The sequence below is a fragment of the Ixodes scapularis genome, unplaced genomic scaffold (assembly GCF_016920785.2).
Source record: "Ixodes scapularis isolate PalLabHiFi unplaced genomic scaffold, ASM1692078v2 ptg000890l_1___fragment_3__unscaffolded, whole genome shotgun sequence".
Taxonomy (NCBI): domain Eukaryota; kingdom Metazoa; phylum Arthropoda; class Arachnida; order Ixodida; family Ixodidae; genus Ixodes; species Ixodes scapularis.
In genome coordinates, this window is record NW_024610065.1 from 48,508 (window position 1) to 69,929 (window position 21,422).

The 21,422-nt window shown below is 48.2% G+C and overlaps 1 protein-coding gene across 1 annotated transcript in view; it reads right to left on the reverse strand.

The window, feature by feature from the left end:
- Positions 1-8,893: 8,893 nt before the first annotated feature.
- The window catches only part of LOC120843918 (CUB and peptidase domain-containing protein 2-like), a 40,360-nt gene continuing 27,831 nt past the window's right edge, over positions 8,894-21,422 (reverse strand). Inside the window, exons 5-6 of the mRNA XM_040215390.2 lie at positions 14,189-14,457; positions 8,894-9,175 (exon numbers count right to left, since the gene is read on the reverse strand). Of these exons, the coding sequence (XP_040071324.1) occupies positions 8,894-9,175; positions 14,189-14,457 (551 nt within the window). The remainder of the gene's footprint in view (positions 9,176-14,188; positions 14,458-21,422) is intronic.

Consider the following 21,422-nt stretch of genomic DNA (forward strand, 5'->3'; position numbering starts at 1 on the left):
CGCCGCAGCCAAAGCCGGAGCTGTTCAAATTGTTTTTAAAAGAATTTGGAGCTGCTATTAATTTTAAAATGTTAGGTTATAGAGTAGAGTTATTTATCAAGAATGAAAATATGATAAATGTCTAAATTAAATGTGTGGCTGCAGTGCCACTGAACAGCCGCCGTAGTCTCTAGCTCCTGGGCCGCGAATCGGCTTGAGTGGCCACTCCCTTCGTTTACTGTGTTACTCTATGGTGTCTCAGCTTCGTCGTCTTATATAGTATTGTCCATTAGTTGTCCGCATTAGAATTCACACATACGTGTGAAGTAATTATAGCTGAAATTTGGCATGCGGGAATAGTAGGAAAAACACAACTCGCGGTGAACCAGATGGTGCAGGCTACCGCCCAACACACTACGCCATACTTGAGGTCTATCCATCCGGTATTGTTTTTGTTTATTGTGACTCCATTCATTTAGTTGGGGACTACGACGGCCGCTGCCAGCTAAATGGGCCGCTGGGGCCTATGGAAATGTCCGCTCTTTACCTTGTGTAGATTACTCTATGGAGACACATCGACGGCGATCGAGCAAGCAACAACACCGAGGGACTACTGCAACGGCGGCTTTTATTCGGATCAAAGGCCGCCTTCGCCGGTGCGCCGCTAGCAAAGACGACAAAGCTGAGGCACGCCGACGGCGAATGCGCGAGCAACAGCACCGCGGGACGACGGCAATGGCGGCATTTATGGCGATCAAAGGCGCGAAATAAGCAAGAACAATTTTTATTTGAATCATAACACGCGATATCCAAGTTGGGGACCACATCCCTTTGCTGGGTCTTTGCTGTCAACTTTTTACAGAGACACGGGGTGCCGCATTCAAAACGCAACTCCGTTTGCAAAATATGGGGACCCTGAAAAGGGCCGTTTAGACCGCTACCAGAACCAATAACTGACGTAACCAGCACTTGACGAGCGGTTGGCGCATAAGTCGTTTTTATGCACGCAGGCGGGCGACGGGCTCAGCGCAGCGGATCCCTCGAAGCCACCGGGGCCATCAGAATCCTCGCCCTGTCTGCGTCGGGGCTGTAGATTTTGGCGGCCGCGGCGACGAACGACTGGAATCTATCAGTGTTTCCGCGCGTCTTCTCTCTCCTCCAAAACATGAACTTTGCAAGGCGACCAGTGAAATTGTGGCTCTCGCGCCATCCAGATGGAAGAAAGTTTTTGACGTGGGCCCAGCTACTCTCCACCGTATTGGTGTGCGCACAAGTGTTCGGGTCGACAAAGTGCAGCTTGTGGTTAACGGTGAGGTGCGTGAAGCGAGCGTCATCTGCAAGCTTGCGATAGCCAGCCCAGCAATCAGTGAATATACTTGTTCCAGGGCGGACCCACTTGGCTAATTAGCCCTAGCAGGGTATTAGCGTCAGGGGTCTCCACCGGGACAAGAAAGCAGCACCCGCTGCCACGCTCCACACCGCCGAAAACTCACTGGCCAGGCCTTAAATACCCGCGATGGTACTTTCGCCGCCCGAACACACTCTCGTTTAGTTCTACAGTCACGCATTCGCCGCCAATCATCTATCAATGCGTAAAAACGGCATTTACCACAACCTCCCGACAAAGGCTCGTCCAGTCAGTTATTGTCGTACATGTGACATCAGTCTCCCGCTGAATGACGGCGCAAGGTAGGTTCTGGCACCAGAGGTAGATGATCTTCAAGAGTCGGGGAAGCGTCAGGTGCGATCCCTCGAAGAAGGAACCGCTCCGTACCGAGACCTCGCCCCGGCACTTAACCTTGGCCGGCTTCCTCTTGGGCACCTCACGAGTCATCCACACACCACATCTCCATGAATAGCCATCCGCAGATCTAGCGCGGACTTGCAGCGTCATCGCAGCTTCGCACTCTGGTCACGCACAAGAACCCAGGAGCAGGCCCATGCCCTGAAGCAAATTAATTGCTTCAAGAAGGTCTTTCATGGCGTCATGAAGACGGCACAAGTGAAAAGCCATGGCACCGCGACGCTCGCCTCTGGAAGAATAAAGCGCCGAGGGGGCTAAACGAGCAGAACTTCGCGCTTCTTCGCATTTATTTTTTTTATTTGATCCGCTATTTTATACCTCGTGACACCATTCTAACAAACTCATTGGTTAATGGGTCGGACCATGTCATCGCGTGACAAAACAAACGCCAATCTTATGACCAGAACGGTTGCCACGGTCGGCATCGTTACAAAGAAGAAAACAGTCGGACCAAACAACAAAACAAAGTAAAAAAGTGAATAAAAAACAATTAGAAGGGAGCCGTTCTCGGGCGGCGTGTTCTTTGATGAGAGGTGTTGCTCGCAACGTTACTTGTTTGTTTTCTTTCTTGTTTCTTTACCTTACGGGGTGCCACGACCCTTATTTGAAGCTGATTTGTTAATTCAATAACGAAGACGCGTTGCAACGAAAGAGGGAGGGAGTCTTGGCGTCATAATTCTCGAAAAGAAAAGTAAGAATGCACAATATATGCCGTACTGCCCAAGACAGTTATAGTCCGCACTCAGCGAGGCCTCATGACGCCGGCGACAACCGTTAGGCTATTTATTTTGTTTCTTTTGACTTTTATCGCGATCACTACTCCACCGTGCCTCAGATTTCCCAGCGAAGGTCCGGCAGTTTTTAATTATTATTAGTATTGTCGTTTAAAGGGCATCCACTCTTTCTATGCTGCTTCGTCTTCGTTCCTGACGCCATAAAAATATGGGCGGAAGAAAATAGCCCCACGTATAAAAAAAAGTTTAGTTCAAGGTCGGATTGGTTTGTGGATACAATTAGTTTAATAAAATTAGTCCAGTAATTATTTATCCCAATTATTTCGCTTTGTTGTTAGCATCTTTTGTGTGCATGCGTGAAATACAGCACCCAACGAGAAGACATGAGAAGAACGCTGCAAGTGCTGGACCGTGGACCATTTAATGTTACCAAAATCCTGGGCCGGAGAGCACTTGGCGATATCAGTGTATCGTTTTTAAATCGCTACAAAAACACGTCGGGGACATTGAACTTCTGGACCAACTATGAGTGCGCGACCGTGTGATGTTTTTGTATGCCATTCTTTATTTTTAGATTGCAGTCACGAAAAATCCACATGGACTAGGGACTGAGTAAGTCAGAGTCTAGACCAATATCTGGGTGCTGCTACTTATTCCCTAGTCAGTGTGGACTTTTCGCGCCTATAATCTAAAAATAAGGAATATTTTTGCGGCGTCATGAACGAAGCAGCATAAAAAGAGTGCCCTTCAAACGACAATACTAACAATTATTAAAAACTGCCGGACCTTCGCTGGAAAATCTGAGGCACGGTGGAGTAGTGGTCGCGATAAAAGTCAAAAGAAACAAAATAAATAGCCTAACGGTCGTCGGCGGCGTCATGAGGCCTCGCCGAGTACGGAGTATAACGGTCTTGCAGTACGGTTTATATTGTGCATTCTTACTTTTCTTTTCAAGAATTCTGACGCCAAGACTCCCTCCCTCTTTCGTTGCAACGCGTCTTCGTTATTGAATTAACAAATCAGCTTCAAATAAGGGTGGTGGCACACTCTAGGGTAAAGAAACAAAAAAGAAAATAAACAAGTAACATTGCGCGCAACACCTCTCATCAAAGAACACGCTGCCCGAGAACGGCTCCCTTCCTATTTTATTTTTTTTTATTCACTTTGTTACTTTGTTGTTGGGTCCGACTGTTCTCTTCTTTGTTACGATGCCGACCGTGGCAACCGTTCTGGTCATAAGATTGGCGTTTGTTTTGTCACGCGATGACATGGTTCGACCCATTAACCAATGAGTTTGTTAGAATGGTGTCACGAGGTATAAAATAGCGGATCAAATAAAAAAAAAAATGCGAAGAAGCGCGCAGTTCTGCTCGTTTAGCCCCCTCGGCGATTTATTCTTCCAGAGGCGAGCGTCGCGGTGCCATGGCTTTTCACTTGTGCCGTCTTCATGACGCCATGAAAGACCTTCTTGAAGCAGTTAATTTGCTTCAGGGCATGGGCCTGCTCCTGGGTTCTTGTGCGTGACCAGAGTGCGAAGCTGCGATGACGCTGCAAGTCCGCGCTAGATCTGCGGATGGCTATTCATGGAGATGTGGTGTGTGGATGACTCGTGAGGTGCCCAAGAGGAAGCCGGCCAAGGTTAAGTGCCGGGGCGAGGTCTCGGTACGGAGCGGTTCCTTTTTCGAGGGTCGCACCTGACGCTTCCCCAACTCATGAAGATCATCTACCTCTGGTGCCAGAACCTGCCGTGCGCCGTCATTCAGCGGAAGACTGATGTCGCAAGTATAAGACAATAACTGATTGGACGAGCCTTTGTCGGCAGGTTGTGGTAAATGCCGTCTTTACGCATTCAGAGATGATTGGCGGCGAAGGCGTGACTCTAGAACTAGACGAGAGTATGTTCGTACGGCGAAAGTACCATCGCGGGTATTTAAGGCCTCGTCAGTGGGTTTTCGGCGGTGTGGAGCGTGGCAGCGGGTGCTGCTTTCTTGTTCCCGTGGAGACCCGTGACGGTAAAACCCTGCTAGGGCTAATAGCCAAGTGGGTCCGGCCTGGAACAAGAATAATCACTGATTATTGGGCTGGCTATCGCAAGCTTGCAGATGACGCTCGCTTCACGCGCCTCACCGTTAACCACAAGCTGCACTTTGTCGACCCGAACACTGGTGCGCACACCAATACGGTGGAGAGCACCTGGGCCCACGTCAAAAACTCTCTTCTATCGGGACGGCGCGAGAGCCACAATTTCACTGGTCACCTTGCAAAGTTCATGTTTTGGAGGAGAGAGAAGGCGCGCGGAAACACTGATAGATTCCAGTCGTTCGTCGCCGGGGCCGCCAAAATCTACAGCCCCGACGCAGACATGCAGGGACCTTCCCTATAGTGCGGAGGACGAAGATTATGACGCCCCGGTGACTTCGAGTGATCCGCTGCGCTGAGCCCGTCGCCCGCCTGCGTGCATAAAGACGACTTATGCGCCAACCGCTCATAAAGTGCTCGTTACGTCAGTTATAGGTTCTGGTAGCGGTCTAAACGGCCCTTACGGGGCCCCCATATTTTGCAAACAGAGCTGTGTTTTAAATGCGGCACCCCGTGTCTCTGTAAAAAGTTCGCAGGAAAGACCCAGCAAAGGTATGTGGTCCCCAACTTGGATATCGCGTGTTATGATTCAAATAAAACTTGTTCTTGCTTATTTCGCGCCTTTGATCCCAATAAATGCCTCCGTTGCAGTCGTCCCGCGATGCTGTTGCTCGCCCATTGGCCGTCGCCGTGCCACAGCTTCGTCGTCTTTGCTAGCGGCGCACCGGCGAAGGTGGCTTTTCGATCCGAATAAATGCCGCCGTTGCAGTCGTCCCTCGGTGTTGTTGCTTGCTCGATCGCCATCGGCGCGCCTCAGCTTCGTCGTCTTTGCTAGCGGCGCACAGGCGGAGGCGGTTGATCTGACAAACCGCGTTCGGCTTTGGCTAGCAGACGGCGTTCGTAAAATGGCGTCAGCTGTTGCTGGCTTCGCGCGGCGGTACCGTGCGTGCCTCTATTCCTTCGGCGTTCGTTGCCATGGTGACGGCGAGGAAAGCAGACGAACTTTAAGTTGCGGAAGAACGCTGCGGCGAAGCGATACCAGTCCAGGTGTGTTCTAAGGCCCTTCCCGCATGGTTTTCAATGGGCCGAAGGCGAACATAAAAAGTTCAAAATAAGGACTTAACGCAGAAGGCTGCATTTCTTCAGCGCCTCATATTTTGACGAGCCTTGCACGAAAACCATGTTTTTAGACCGGAGTTTGGAGATAGTTTTTTTTACAACCCGGGTCTAAAATATCAATGTGCCCACGCCGGTGTAAGTTAAGTATGATGTGAAAGAGCACAGTGATCCATACATTTTGTCAGCTTTTACATATATATAATCGTCTTCAATTTAAGAGTTAACACGCCAGAGTTAGCTGGTCGGCACTGCACTCCAGCGTCTTAAAACTGCAACTTGCAAATTTAGCAGACTAGCGTAAGCCCATGCTAAGACATAAGCCCACTATGGACTCCGTTCTGGAATGATGATGCTCGAAAACGTAGGAAATGCCGAGTGACACCTGTTGGCGTGTTTGCGCTTGTATGGATAGAGCTAGTGTAACAACTACGCGAGTGCATAAAGGGCTCAACTAATGCATGTACCAAACACCAGTGCTGTCTTTTGTCTGTTGCTGTTCCATGCCACGACGAACAGCGTATCTCAAGCTATTTTGTAGTCACCTTTACGTTGCAATACTCCCTCGGCGAAGGTCTAGTGCTGTCTGAAACAAAGACAGGAGCCGAAACGAACTAAGAGTGTCGTCTGCTGGGACGCCCTTCGGCGCAGATCTGGAGCAAACACCCGTCCCCAGATCGGGCGAAGACCCGGAAACACACGAACACGAAGTCAAACCGTCATGTACCCAGCAGTTTCATGGAGGGGAGGACAAGCAGTCGCCAGACTTCCACCTGGCTTACATATGGCAATAGCGCCTCGACGCACTACGTGTGTAGAGAGAGAGAGAGGACGAACGCCTCGACTACGATGTCGTCTGAACCTTATAACGGCTGAGGCGTGCGATTACGCAAATACGCTTTCTACAGACAGATGGTGGTACCTTTGCTCCAGCTTCAAAGGTAACATGAGCGGACCGCTGATATGGCACAAATTTCGCAATCGGCAGGGCAAAGCCAAGAGAAGCACCGCAGCACAGCTCGCGGCTCTATACATGCGAAACTCGGAGGAGCAGCTGGCGCCCAGGCTGGAAGAGCAGTGTTCTTCCCATTGCCTGCGGTTTCACCGAATCCTTCATGTACTTCCGAGACTCCGCGACACCGACCCAATTGATCGGAGATTTTCAGGCATTGGATCTCCAACCACCGGAGCAGGTCGACATGGACCAACCATTTCAAATGGCCGAACTTCACGCAGCCTTAGCAAGGGCGAACGCCCCAGCGCACCTGGCACAGACCTGATAACCAATTCAAAACTGCGCAACCTCCATGAACTCCACCTCCAGCTTTCCCTTGATGTGATCAACGAGATTTGAACAATGGGCAACTTCCTGAGCTCCTGGCGCGAATCTCTGGTGATCCCGATCCCAAAACCGGGCAAGCCACCGAATCAGCTCAATAAACTCCCGCCGATTTCCCTTACCAGCAACCTGTGCAAGCTCACTGAACGTATGGTGCTCGAGCGACTCTTGTGGCACCTTGAGAGGAAGTCCCACTCCACCCACATCAACTCGGATTCTGCCACGGGATTAGCACGCAAGACATTCTCCCTGTGTTGCGCCACCAAGGCCTTGACGCCTACTCGAAACTGCAGACGAGAACAGTGGTGGCGGTGGAGTTTCGCAAGGCCTTCAACACCGTCCCTCACGAGGCGGTCGTCCAGAGCTCAGGGCTTGCCGGAGTATGCGGCCACCTTCCCGATTTCGTTAAGAATTTCCTGAACGACCGAACCTAGAAGATCAAAGCCGGTGACTTCATCGGACCCGCTCAACCGAACAGGACCGGGGTACCGCAGGGCGCGGTACTCTCGCCCACCCTCTTCAACCTGGTCATGACAAGACTTCCCCCAATCCTTGAAGCGGTTCCGTCGCTGCGCTTCGCCGTATACGCCAATGATGTCACCATCTGGGTAACGACGGGATCGGCGGGCGAACAAGAGCACACGATTCAGCTTGGCCTCGAAGTCATACAGGGCTTTCTTCGGAATTTGGGCATGACCGCGTCGGCCGAGAAGACCGAATACGTCGTGGTTCTCAAGGGGCTCCACAGAAAGACCGAAGCGGTTCGCAACCAAACCGCCCTCAGCATGGCCGACTAGTGGATACGACGAAAACCCTCCATTCGGATCCTGGGAACCTACATAGATCAAGATGAGAAAGGCACCACGTGGGTGAAAAAGGTCGCCTTGCAGTGCAGATCCTTCCTCCGCCTCATCCGTACAATCTCACACACCTCCAGTGGGGCACACGGGAGAGAGAAACGCGCCAGCTCGTCACGGCGCTGCTTGAATCCCGTATCCTCTATGGCTATACCTATCACGTCCTCACGCCCAGGCAGGCGGAGAACTCGAGAAACGTAATCGCGAGGCCATCCGCATCGTCACCGGACTGCCTAAGCACACGCCCCTCTGGGAGCTGCAAGCACACTGCAGCATGAACCTCCTGTTGGAACTCGCCGAACAGGCGCTCCTCGCTTAGAGAGACCGCCTCAGCAGCTCGACAGCTGGGCTTTCCATATTGGAAGAGCTCTGCGTGTCTCCCAGTCTGGACGCCCGCCCGGCAGACGCGTACTCGACTCCTCCTTGGGCCGCCCGAACCGCAGGACTGCGACGGCTGCCCTTGTTGTCTGGGGGTGCAAGCGCCACGCTCGCCGTCGGAAAACGAAACTGGGGGAACTCCCAGAAGAGGTCCGTCCGGTGACGTATGTCGATTGGATTCTGCCCACCAGGCGTGACAAGGCGATCGTCTCCCTGTTGTCGACATAGCTGGCGGAGTCCGTCTACGAAGACGACAATCCCGGCGGACGACTTTGCAGCAGCCGAAGGCGCTGGGACCAACGCCCACCCAGACCGCCCTGACGGCAAAGGCGGATCCTTGGGCTCGCACCGATGCAGACTACAATGGTGCATTATATGTGTGTATCGTATACATATACATATATTATATATAACAGGGCAATAAAGAACGTTCCAACAATATCAACACAAACCCTTAAGCAAACTTTGACGTTTAGTTTATTAATTGTCACTGGTATCAATTGTCACTGGTATCACTGGTATCCCAAACGCTTGCTTGAAAGGTTCTTTATTAGAAGTTAATTGAAGATACATGATAAGAGTATATGATAACTTGTTAACATTTTAATTAACTAGTTTCGTCGTCTATCACTGAATTCTCTATTGACTGGTTGTAAGAGTTATAAAATGTAGTTATGCACTCTTTTCGAGCCTCGTCCTTGATACATAAGTTATCTTTCGTTGATTCTGAATCCTGCATGACGGGTAAAATAAACCTGTCAACAAGGTGTGACACCCTAACATGTAGTGATGGCAGAGAAGGATAGTAGCAATCATCTGATACAGAATGAATAGCAGCAAGAAACCATTGTCCTTTTTTTTCGTACATCAAAGGTCCTCCGCTGTCTCCCTGAAAAAAAAAAAGAAGATTTACTGTTGAACTATTTTCGGAAAACTTTTATAAATAAAGCGGAGATATAATCGGAATAAATTCCTCTAGCTGATTCAGAGCAGCCAATTGGTGTCTCACGCCATACTAACTGCCCTCACTTTTTCGTAACATTTTTTTTTTTTTTAATATATGTATACGTTTTTGGCCCCTACGTTTTGGTGAAAAAGAAAAACAGTTGCTGAAGTAAAAACGGTTGCCGCCCTAGGTCAACATTTTCGCTCGGGGAATCCAATTTGTAATCTGCATGCGAAAAAGATTGTACATCAATTGCATCTTTTTTTAGAAGAATGGTAATACCGAGACAGCATGCTTTCTGGGGCATACGGAAATACCACTATAAAACAGTCCAAACGCACTCTCTACCGTTTTATAGAATTCAAAACGAAGTATAATAAATTATTTCTAAGACGTGAATAAACGAAACCTGTTTATGTCGCGTCACGTACACAGGCGAACGAGGAGACCGATGAGGTTGGACTTGTCGCGAGGGGTACAGGCAAACGTACAAGAGAATAATCGTTCAACTTCTCCGCAATTCTGGTTTATAGTGGACGCCGTTGACAACATGGTAGGTGCAATTTAGTGTCCGTTTAAGGTGAGCCTGATGATGAAGGGATTTTTTTGGGAAAATTCAAAGTGCCTGACTTGAAAATCATGTGCTAAGCGCTACATCTAGGGGCCCGTTGGGCAGGCTGCATAGAGCCTTTGGGAATAAGAGACGCTCCACGCTCTCTTCTGGTATGGTTTTGTTACACGATAACGCTGGTCATTATGTTGCGACCATTGTACTGGATGCATTAGCCCAGATAGAGTGGGAGGTTTCCTCTATCCAGATTACATTATGGACATTTCAAAATGTGATTTTCAGTTTCCCGAACCCTTTAGGCGAGGCTAAACGGACCACAATTCTACTCCAAAGCGCACGTCATTGCTGTTTTTAACAATGGTTTAAAAATACAACCGAATTCTTTTTCGCGAGTGCTGTCCGACAACCTGTCCAAGCAGGGGGAAGCACGTGATAATGCATGCGTGCTGTGGGTCCTCTGACTGAACTCTGGTGAATTCCTTTTTTCTTTCACAGGGTGTTTAAGTTTTACTTGAACAGATTTTTTTTTTAAGGCGAGAGTTACACGGCTGTTGTCTTCAGCTTTAACTTGTCAAGCTGAGTGGACATAGGGTGAAATAAACGTCACAATAAGGTGGCTAATACCAGTATAGGTCGACATTTTAGGAAGCGGTTTTACAAAGCATGTAACGATTGCAACTTTTACTGGAATACCTCTTAGAGTCGTTGCCAATTTAATGCATTTAAAAAGAAAGGGTTTTTAAGAAATCTATTGATCGTTTCTCAGTTTCTTTTTTTTGCCAGATTTTAAAATTGAGCTTTTATAGAGCGCCGAAGCCCCGCTCGCAATTCTGCCTAGAAGAGTTACGCTGTCTTTTCAGTCATGTCACTCTTACGCCACAGTGTCGACGGCGCATTCATCGTGTATGTGCGGCTGAACTAGTAATGACGTGACTGAAATGAACTCGTTCATTCTCCTAAGCGTCATTGTAGACGTTTGCGGCGTTATTTCTTCGCGCACATTCAAACCTGCCCTTCCCTTTCTCCTTCCCCCCCCCCAAAAAAAAAGAAAAAAAAAAGAAAAACAGGAAGCGATAAGGAAGATTGATCGACGCCTAAAAAGCCATTATCTTTTCGCAATTTATTTTAAATTTGTGTGGCCTTCTATATTGCTTGCCACCGATGCTGCGATTACAACATTCATAAAACAAATAATTAAAAGTGAAATGTTAGATTTTAGTGAATTAGCCAACTTGCCGTGACGGTTTCTATCTTATTTGATGCCCGCCAAGCCTTGTAATTAAATGGGGAAGACAGCACTCGTTTCACTCTCGTTCTATTTCTAAGACAAGTATATTTGTATCCAAATCAACCAACATGTATAATGCTCTATCTGCTTCTACCCTATCTGCTGATGTACTGTAAATTTTCGTTCACCTTCATAAAGGCACTCGGAAGGGTCTCCACTGTTAACGCTTTATATTTGAAGAGTTTTAAAACAAATATATTCGTTTCTTTGTTTCGACTTTCACAAATGTACGCTTTGGCCAGCTCTAGTGGTTGCAACAACGGATCGTGAATACCTCACTGAAACTTTGTCGGAAGCTGAATTCAGAGGCACAGCCTTGCTTACATTTATCATTACCGTTCGCATCAATTATGTTGTAAGTTTCTGCTTGGTTTCTTCTTGCCAAAATGTATAGGAAACAATCGACAGCTGAGGGCGCTCACCCTCGCTCTATAGGGCTCTTCACTATTCTACCGGGTTCAATTGAGAAAAGCGGCACCTGGTTTTAAGGGTTGTGCAAATAAACTACGCATCGCCGAAAGTTGAAACTTCGTGGCAATGCAGCGCTAGTGCTAATGAAAAAACGCGAAAGTTTGTGATCGCATTACCTTTATCAAATGAAACGAGACAAAAATTATATTTGTTTGCGAGCCGACGCCCACCTAAGCCAAACATTTGTAAATTCAAGGAAATGACACTGTGGGCGTTTGTTGAATTTATTCAAGAATTGTCAACAAGTAAAACAATAATAAGGTGGCAAATTGGGCCAGTTGGTTGGCGTTATGCATGATGGGGAAAACAGCTCAGAAAACACAGACTACGAAGAGGAACATACACAATATACAGCAATGTCCTTTCGTTTATGTTCCTCTTCGTAGTCTGCGTTTTTTTAGCTGTTTTTCCCATCAAATAAAGCAATGTTTGCTGTTTTTGTTTGCTTCTTTTTGCTGACAAGTTTATTCATTTAGTACTAAAACTAATGCTACAGGCAATTGAGATGTTAATTTTTGCTTTTATAAATATTAAGCTTAGGCGGACGTCAGCCCCTGTTTGTTGTTCATTTCCTGCTGGTATTTTATGCAAGTAACGCCCTGCTTTTAACATTATGCATTATCGCACAACTAGCGCCCTGTTCTCACTGAGTTCCAGCTTTCTACGATGCAGAGTCCATTTGTCTAAGCCGATAGCCCGTGTTTTTTTTTTGTTTTTAGAGCGCAGCTCTTAGGGGCCCGTTTCCGGCTTGAGCGGCGTCGCCGTCGGCGTCGGCGTCGGCGTCGGCGTCGGCGTAACCGCGCGGTGCATCATGGGAAATGTCCCATAATGCACCGCGCGAGCCCCCACCGGGGTCACGTGACCTCGTGGGGGGCACGTGACCCCCCCGAGGTCACGTGACCCCGGTGCATCATGGGAAATGTCCCATAATGCACCGCGCGAGCCCCCCACCGGGGTCACGTGACCTCGTGGGGGGCACGTGACCCCCCGAGGTCACGTGACCCCCCGAAGTCACGTGACTCCCCTGAGGTCACGTGACCCCCTCCTCGAGGTCACGTGACCCCCCGAGGTCACGTGACCCCCGCCGATGTCACGTGACCCCCCGATGACGTCATCCTCACTGATGACGTCACCGGCATCGACATCGTCATCATCACTGATGACGTCAGCGGCATCCACATCGTCATCGTCATCTTCACTGATGACGTCACCGGCATCCACATCGTCATCGTCATCATCACTGATGACGTCACCGGCATCCACATCGTTATCGCCATCATCACTGATGACGTCACCGGTATCCGCATCGTCATCGTCATCATCACTGATGACGTCACCGGCATCCACATCATCATCGTCATCATCACTGATGACGTCACCGGCATCCACATCATCATCGTCATCATCACTGATGACGTCACCGGCATCCACATCGTCATCGTCATCATAACTGATGACGTCACCGGCATCCACATCGTCATCATCACTGATGACGTCACCGGCATCCGCATCGTCATCATCACTGATGACGTCACCGGCATCCACATCGTCATCGTCATCATCACTGATGACGTCAACGGCATCCACATCGTCATCATCATTGATGACGTCACCGGCATCCACATCGTCATCGTCATCATCACTGATGACGTTATCGACATCCGCATCGTCATCGTCATCATCACTGATGACATCATCAGTGACGTCACTCATGTCGTCACCGGCATCCGCATCGTCATCATCACTCGCTGATGACGTCATCATCACTGATGACGTCATCAGCGACGTCACTGATGACGTCACCGACATTCGCATCGTCATCGTCATCATCACTGGTGAAGTCATCAGTGACGTCACTAATGACGTCATCGGTACCCGCATCGTCATCGTCAGTGATGACGTCATCAGTGACGTCAGTGATGACATCATCGGCACTGGGGGTCACGTGACCCCCCCACTGGTTAGTTTAACCCCCCCCCCCCCCCAGTGCCCTTCCCTCCTCCTCCTCAAGAGCTGCACTCTAATTCGGTGTTACAGGGAGTTGGAAGCGGCTTTCATTTTTTTCTTTTGTTTTTGTTCTTTTTCATGGGACGTTTTTTTTCTATGGTTTAATACTAGACTTCAATAGGGACTGCGACCGTTCTGGTCAGCTGTAACGCAAGATGAGCTCTGTGCGATTCCTTAGATTTCTTTACACTTGAAACATTCTTTAAGTCTGGTGCCAGGAATGTCACAGTGTTAACTTGCCAATTTGGAGAACATCTACTGTATAAAAGTACGAAAACCATAGCGTTTTGAGCTTGTTTTAGAAGGGATCAGTCCAATACATTTTTAAAGAGTTGCGATGCCTCTTTTTTATTCCCAAGTTCCCATTAACAATTTTTTTTTTCAGCACGAAAGTGACCCAATATGTCGGATTTCCGAGTTGATTCGGGTTCTTAAATTTTGTTTATCCAAAAATGCAGGCAAGATTTTTTTTAGATTTATTCAGGCGAAAAAGTGATAGTTCAATTTAGTTTCAAATGCAAGCGCGTGTCTCATGGTTCGAGGAGTCATTTATTTTTTTCCGCAGTTGCCGACCAACTAAATTTTATTCTCAGGAAATGATACAATAATTCATACTTACAGAACATGTTCCCCCATTGGAGCATAGGATGTAATTTGGAACAGTTGTGGCAAGTTGTCGAAGTCGTTGTTCGCACTGTTGGTTAGTAATTAAGGATATATTTCTTTCCATCAAGGTTTCTGGGTGAAAAAATCCCAAAACGCCCGCCAGTTCCGATGATGACGCATCGTTCGTTTCTTCTGCTGAGCTCTCGGAATCCACGGAACCTTTGAGGTCTTGATATGATTCTTTTAATGATTCATCCGTCTCATAGGAAAAAAAATCATACTCTGAAAAAAAAAAGGTAAAACTTAAGCTTCTTATTAGGAATGTGCACCGATAAATAATTTTTCACCGTTCTTTGGTTGGCCTATATCCGATTTGCAATCGTTTAATATTTATAACGCGGAGGTTCATATAACTGAACATGTGTACGCGAAATAAAAATATAAAACTATACACTTGTAAAAAAAAATTGGGATTGGTATAGAGGTTTAGCCATATAAAAGAAATACATTGTTTACGAAAGAGTTAAAGGTTCGTCAACAAAAATGTATAAAACATAAACGGGCTTTTAAAACACAGTAAAAATAATACGTTTAGGCTTTTAGTTTTCCGAATAATACGTTAGGTCACAAACAAAATTAAACTTGCTTTGATAATTCTGAGAAAACTCGGTGAACACAGAATGTGTCTAACGAGAGTCATGCGTTCGTCATGAATTTTTCTGTTGGTTGCGGGGAGCTTTGGCTCGTTTCGGATGCACTGCACACTCAACATACACCTGTGATTTTTGGATTGATCAGGATTATTAAGACAAGTTTAAACGTCTTCAAGAGTAGAGCTCTTTGCATGCACGGTTCAATAAGTGTTTCTTGGCTTCTGTTTTTTAAAGCGCCAGTGTAGGGCCTTGAATCTTTATTACTCTTACATTATAAGTATCCGCTTGTGGCAACTCAAGTTAATCACGAGGGAGAAGGTTTATAGCGACATTTACTCTATCAATTCCTATTTCCCCAAAATTTTTACTCGATGGCAAGCTCTGCTATCTCTTGATACGTTACGTTTCATAATTGTATAGTTAACCGAGGCTGCGGTGGAGGCAGAAAACACGGCAGGAAGAAGAAAAGATGCCTCAAACAAAGCTGAAATTTTATTGGCATTGAATCTATTTATATATGGCCTCTCTGACCAAGAAAAGGGAAAGGGAAGCCACAGAAAAGGGGAAAAACCTGCCAATGGCACACTCTCAAGGACAAAACACAGGGTACGAACACGATCTGCGTCAGGCATATTGAGCTCGGAAAGATGGTGAAGTTGGAATGTCCAACCCATAGTTCACAGTCCGAACAAGCACACACAAAAGAGGTCACCTCACAGCTGTGCAGGTAACGGCAAAACCAATCCTTTCCTTCACACCGGCTTCCATTCAAACAGTGCCAAGTCGGGTCTGGTACGCAATCTGATAAGTAACGCAGTTCAAAAATCCTGTGCTCACTCTATAGCCGAGTCTATTGAAAATCTGTTCAGCCGTCTCAACGAAGAAATATACCCTATAAAGCTCCTGTCCAAGCAGTTTTGCTACATTGTTTTTTTTCCGAATAAAAAAGGCTAAAAAAGTTCCGGGCAGGAAAAGCATGCTGTCTTCCCGTTTTTTCTTTGAGTACCCCGTAACCTCAAATCTCGCTGAATTTGGGCCCCCTACTGCATTTAGCCTTGAAAAGATTGACTCTGTTATCTTCTGCCCAATATGGCTGCCTAAAAAAAAACACAAAGAAAAAAGTTTCGCGCGTGTTTCAGGGATTGCCTACAAAATCGCATCCGAATGTCGTTTGTGCTATATTAGTCAGACTAAGCGCAGCGTCAATGACCGTGTGACCGAACATAGACGGTGTGTCTAAAATGAGGATCTGTATTTGGAGGTTTCAAAGCACGCCCAAGAAAATAACAATTCTGTACCGTTGTGAAACTTTGACGTCTTCTGTGATTTTAACAGACGGGAATGACCAAGAACATGTTTTAAAGGAGTCACTAGTGAAAGGAAACCACGGAAACTCAGTAGGTAATAATAATAATAATAATATTTATTTGCATACAAAAATCTGATCCTGGGTGGCGCGCACGGCTGGGCAGAAAGGTTAAAACCCGTACGCGAGTGCGCCTGCCAGCCCGCCACCCAGGGTCTGAAAAAAAAAACACACAGGCACACGCACAGATATACCAAATTTGTACACAGGGCCGCAACCCAAAATGTTTTAAAAGAAAAATGAGGGTGAAATGTAAAGTGTAAGTTGACTCTCTCGTATACCTATAAGAACACACACACAAATACACACCACTGCTATGACGCCTGCTGCTGTAGGTGCTTTGAAAACAAGCGACACATCGACACAGATTCAGTACGGTCCTGGGGAAGCGACGAACGTATCCTGAGCGGGTCGAGATGAAGTCCTCGATGCCGGCTAAGATCGGCGAGTAACTGTGGTGTTTGGTACGCGCTCGAATAAGTTCAAGCTGTCCCGATCTCTTGTTAATCCTTGGGATGGTCGCAAGGTACGTCCCTTTGAGCGAACCGTCGGGGAGTCGGCAGGTAAGGCCCACCCTGGCGACTCTTCTCCGATGAGCCAGGGAATGCTATTTGAGATTCTTAAGCCGACTGTCGTAGGGCAACGCAGGGTTGTGTTGGCGAGTAAAGTATGTCCGAGTAGCACGCCGCTGCACGCTTTCCAGGCTTTCAACCAAATTAGTTTGATGTGGGCACCACACCGCACTACAGTACTCGAGATACGGAAGAACGAGCGCGGTGTATAGAACACGGAAGGTGGTAGAACCGCACGCTTTGGAAACTCGTGTCACGAATCCCAAAAGACGCCGGGCTTTGGCAACAGCACTGGCAACGCGCAGAGAGAATGTTAAGTTAAGAATGTTAAACGTCACACCCAGAATTGGTAATGATGTGACCGATGTAAGAGGTATTGCAGACACGGTGTACAAAAGGGCTCCTGAGCTGCGGCTGTGACTGACCCGCATGACTGCACACTTGGATAGGTTAAGAAGAAGGCAGTTTGAGTCGGACCACTGCTGCACTATTGACAGGTTCCGCTGAAGGTTGGGACAGCTTGCGTGAGGTGTAGTTCGTGCAAGCAGAGTGATGTCGTCAGCATATTGGACTATCTGCGTGTCGATAGATTGGGAAAGATCGTTGGTGTACGTGGAAAACAGAGTAGGGCCAAGGACGGATCCCTGAGGTACCCCTGCTGAGACGACGAAGCTCTCGGAACGGGATCCTTGGATGAGGACCTGGTGTGTGCGGCCAGTAAGGAACCGAGCTAATCACCGAAGCAGAGGACCGCGGACACCTGCCCTTCCTAGTTTCCGAAGGAGTATAGCATGGTTCAGCGTGTCAAAAGCATTGCTAAAATCTAGTTGCAGCATATCAGTCGAAATACCACGGTCAAGGTTGACACTGACGTAGTGCATGATCGTAGCCAATGCTGTTTCACAGCTCCTGTTCTTCCGGAAGCCGTGCTGTGTGGGAGAACGGACGTTGTTTTCCTCGTAGAATTCAAGCAGCTTACTGTTGATCATGCGCTCAAACGTCCGACACAGTATAGACGTGATGGACACTGGGTGGTAGTTGCATGCAGAGTATGTTGATTTTCCTCTGCCCTTGTGAATGGGAGAGATGAAAGCCTGCTTCCATGTGTAAGGAACACAAGCATTGTCTGCAGATGATTGCAGCATGTTCAGCGGGGGATGCGAGGTGAGAGGATAAAGCAGCTTGAGGAAAGTGGAAGCAAGGTGGTCAGGTCCGACGGAGCGTGATGACTTGAGGCTTTCGATGGCACTTCATAGATCGTCAGGAGAAAACTGAATGGTGGAGAGTACAGTGGTGGGGCAGATGGTGCTTGCTTCCACTTCATCAACAAGCGTGTCTACATCGAGGTCACCTGAGTGGCTACCGTAGACCGACGAGAACTGTGTGGCGAAGAGTTGGGCAATATCTCGGGGAGCCGTTACGCGGCGATCACCGGATAGGAGGCGCGGTTTTTTGAGGGATGGACCGCTGTCGACTAATGAATGCCCAAAACAGCTGAGGATCGTCCTTGATCTTTCCGGCGATGATGCGTGAATAGTTGTTAAATGCAACGTAAATCGCGGTTTTCAGATGCCTTTGGAGCCGTTTAGCTTCTTGGAATAAGACAGGACAGTGCATGCGGGCAGCTTTTTTAAACAGAGTCCGCTTCCTACGGGCCATCTTCAGTAAATTAGTGGTCATCCATGAGGACCGCTTTCGTCGCGCTGAACGTGAGGTGCTTGGAACGCGCTCTTGATGAATAGCGGCGACAAGGTCGCATCAGAGGTCGTTGTTTGATACACAGTCAGACCCTGAGGTGGTGACACACCACGGAACAAGGTGGGCCAGTTGGGACATATGGGCATGATCTGTGTTGGCATAATTGCAAAAAGTTCGGGCGATCCGTCCCGTGCGGGGCAGCGTGATGAAGTATGTCAGCTCAATTGCGGAGTGGTCACTTCCGGTGAGGCCGGGAATGACATCGCAAGCCCCAACTTTCACAATGTCCGAAACGAACGCCAAATCAAGGAAGCTAGTATTGCCGTCGTTTGACGTGTGTGTAGGTGCCCGACATAACTGGTAGAGACCGGCGGAAGACACTGCGTCAAGAAGGTCATCGACTCGGTCGCCAGGAACTGCCTCATCATGACCCTATCAGTCGATATGAGGGTTGAAGTCGCCTATTATCAGGATGTCTTTGTACGTCTTTTTCGCTGCACGAGTCATCGAAGCGTCAAGGTGTTTGTACGCAGATTCTTTGTTGTGAGGTGGACAATAAACGCAGCCGAGAAGTATCGTACTGCGTGGCAGCAATAGTTCGAGAAACAGCGCTTCAAATTCAGGGTGTTCCAAATCATCGCGGCGTATCGCTCTGAGTCCTGAAGGGATAGCGATTAATATACCTCCTCCCCTGCTCCGACGGTCTTTGCGGAATACAGCGTGCGACGAAAGGTCCAAAAGCTCACCGTCATTCACGCCTGAGTCAAGCCAGGACTTGTTGAGCAGTAGTACCGCGTTAGAATGCAATGCCGCCACCGTCATGCGCAAGTCGGTAACCTTGTTTTTCACACTGCGGCAGTCGGTGTACCAGAGTGTGAGACTCGTGTTGGTGCCGTATGAGGCAGGCCCGACAGCTTTGGTAGGCCGAGTAGCTTTACAGGGGATGGAGCTTCCGGGGGCGCACACTGTTGAGGCGCTTGCTACATGGAGGGACGGTTCCGAAAAAAAGGTCATCGTCAAAGACAGGGAAAGAGCACGCGATGCAGTGCCACTGATCGGAAGATTTGCCGAGCTTGCGGTACTGCGGCAGAGTCATATAAATGCATGATCGATGACACCAGTGATCACAGGAATCACAGCGTAGGGCAGCTTGAGCGTCGCGAATTCGCCTGTCACAGCGCCTGCAGACCGCCACAGGACCAGGGTTCGGTGCAACGTCACCACCGATGACCAGCGATGGACTTCCCACGATCGACGGCGGGGATGGTGCCGCGGAGGAACGCAGTAGAAGAAGAATGACCCACCGAGCACGTATATGGCGTCCAGTTGTTCTGTAGCTAGGTGTGGCCGTTAGGCCTGACTGGCTGGAGAGGACGCAAGACCCTTGCACAGCCGAGGAAATATCAAAACCTTGGAAGACCGGCTGGCTATCACCAATAAGGCGTTTTGGGAACTGCAGAGGGTTGACGCTACAGATGAAAGGCACTAAGCACGCCACACCGCGAAAATGCGGACCTTGGTGCCGGTGCGACAACTCGGTGGCCATCTTCCTCTTCCTCATCCTATGTCGTACCTAAGTTTGGAGGCCGTGTAGACAATATCTCTTGACCTCTAGCTTCTGTGTGGGGGTAGGGGGGTAGGGGAGAATCTGTGTAATAAAAATTGTGTCGTTTTTGTATTTTTTTTTTGTTCCAAATTTTCGTTTTTGTGTAAATGCGTGTTTCTAGAATACACGGCTCTGAAGTAGCCTCTTTTGTATGTGCTTGTTCGGACTGTGAACTATCGTTTCGAGCATCTAGCTTCACCACCTTTTTGTCCTCCAACTGACAAATAAACTTGCCGTTCGTACTGTGTGTTTTACCCCTGAGATTATATAATTTGCGATTTTTTCCCCTTTTCCCCGGTTTCCCCTTTGTCCTTTCTACTTCAAACTATACTAAGCGGCAGCGCAATAATTTTACTGTTGTAATAATTGGCAGTTTGCATATTTTAAATTGTTTATGCAAGCCCAAGTGACCGAAAACGCGTCACCTTTCCCCGAAAAAATGCCATTCTGCAGCGTAACCGCAAAGCAAAAGACGAATTATTTCCGATCTGCAGCCGCCTGTCGGGGTTACAGGAACTAAAATGACTACCGTCTCTGGGGGATACGCGGAAATCAAGAAAACCTGTCCCCCTCCGTTTCTACACTCGCCGTCAGCTCCTTGGCAAACCGTCCTTTGTGTCGATCGCTCGCCGCGACCTTCGATGATGCTAATCCTTTAAAAGTGGACAATCGCGGAGGAAGCAGCTGGTCTCTGAAGAGAGGACTCAAGGGGAAACTACGTGAACCCCCAGAGTGCGTCACTCGAAAGTCGGCGTGGAGAGTAGAGAGGCACTTTGACCTTCGACTTGTTTCATTTTTTTATTAGAACTAGCGGTCGCAAGAAAATACGGTTTTCTGCTTTTCGTTCCATAGGTGACGCAGAATAATTACCGCAGTTAATTCGCCAAAGTCCAAAAATTGTCGCACAGCCCCTGTAAATGAATTCTGTGGCAATAAAATGGGAGCTGTGTTCGAGACTTCTTTCCATCTTCCTGTAGTTTTGTGTCATCACCGCGGTCTCAGGTAATTCTACATATATGAACTTGCAGCAGCTACCTTGCGCCCTCACCTTTCGTGTTTCCCCCGTGGTGCCGTAATTACACATAAGGAGGCATAGGCTTCATAGAGGAACCAGGTACGGGCGCCGAATGTCACCCAGGGACTAAGTGTGGCGGACTAAGTATCACTCGCCGCCAACGGTGGCCAGTGGACTCCGTTTCAGTTTAAGTCCCAGCACAGCCACCGACAGAGTCAATCAAGCAGTGTCAGAGCGCTAATCGCCTTTACAGCTATGGTATGACAGACTAAACCAATCACATAAAAATAAGGCTCCGTGAGCCTGCGCTTTTTATCCTGCACATCGCCAAATTTAT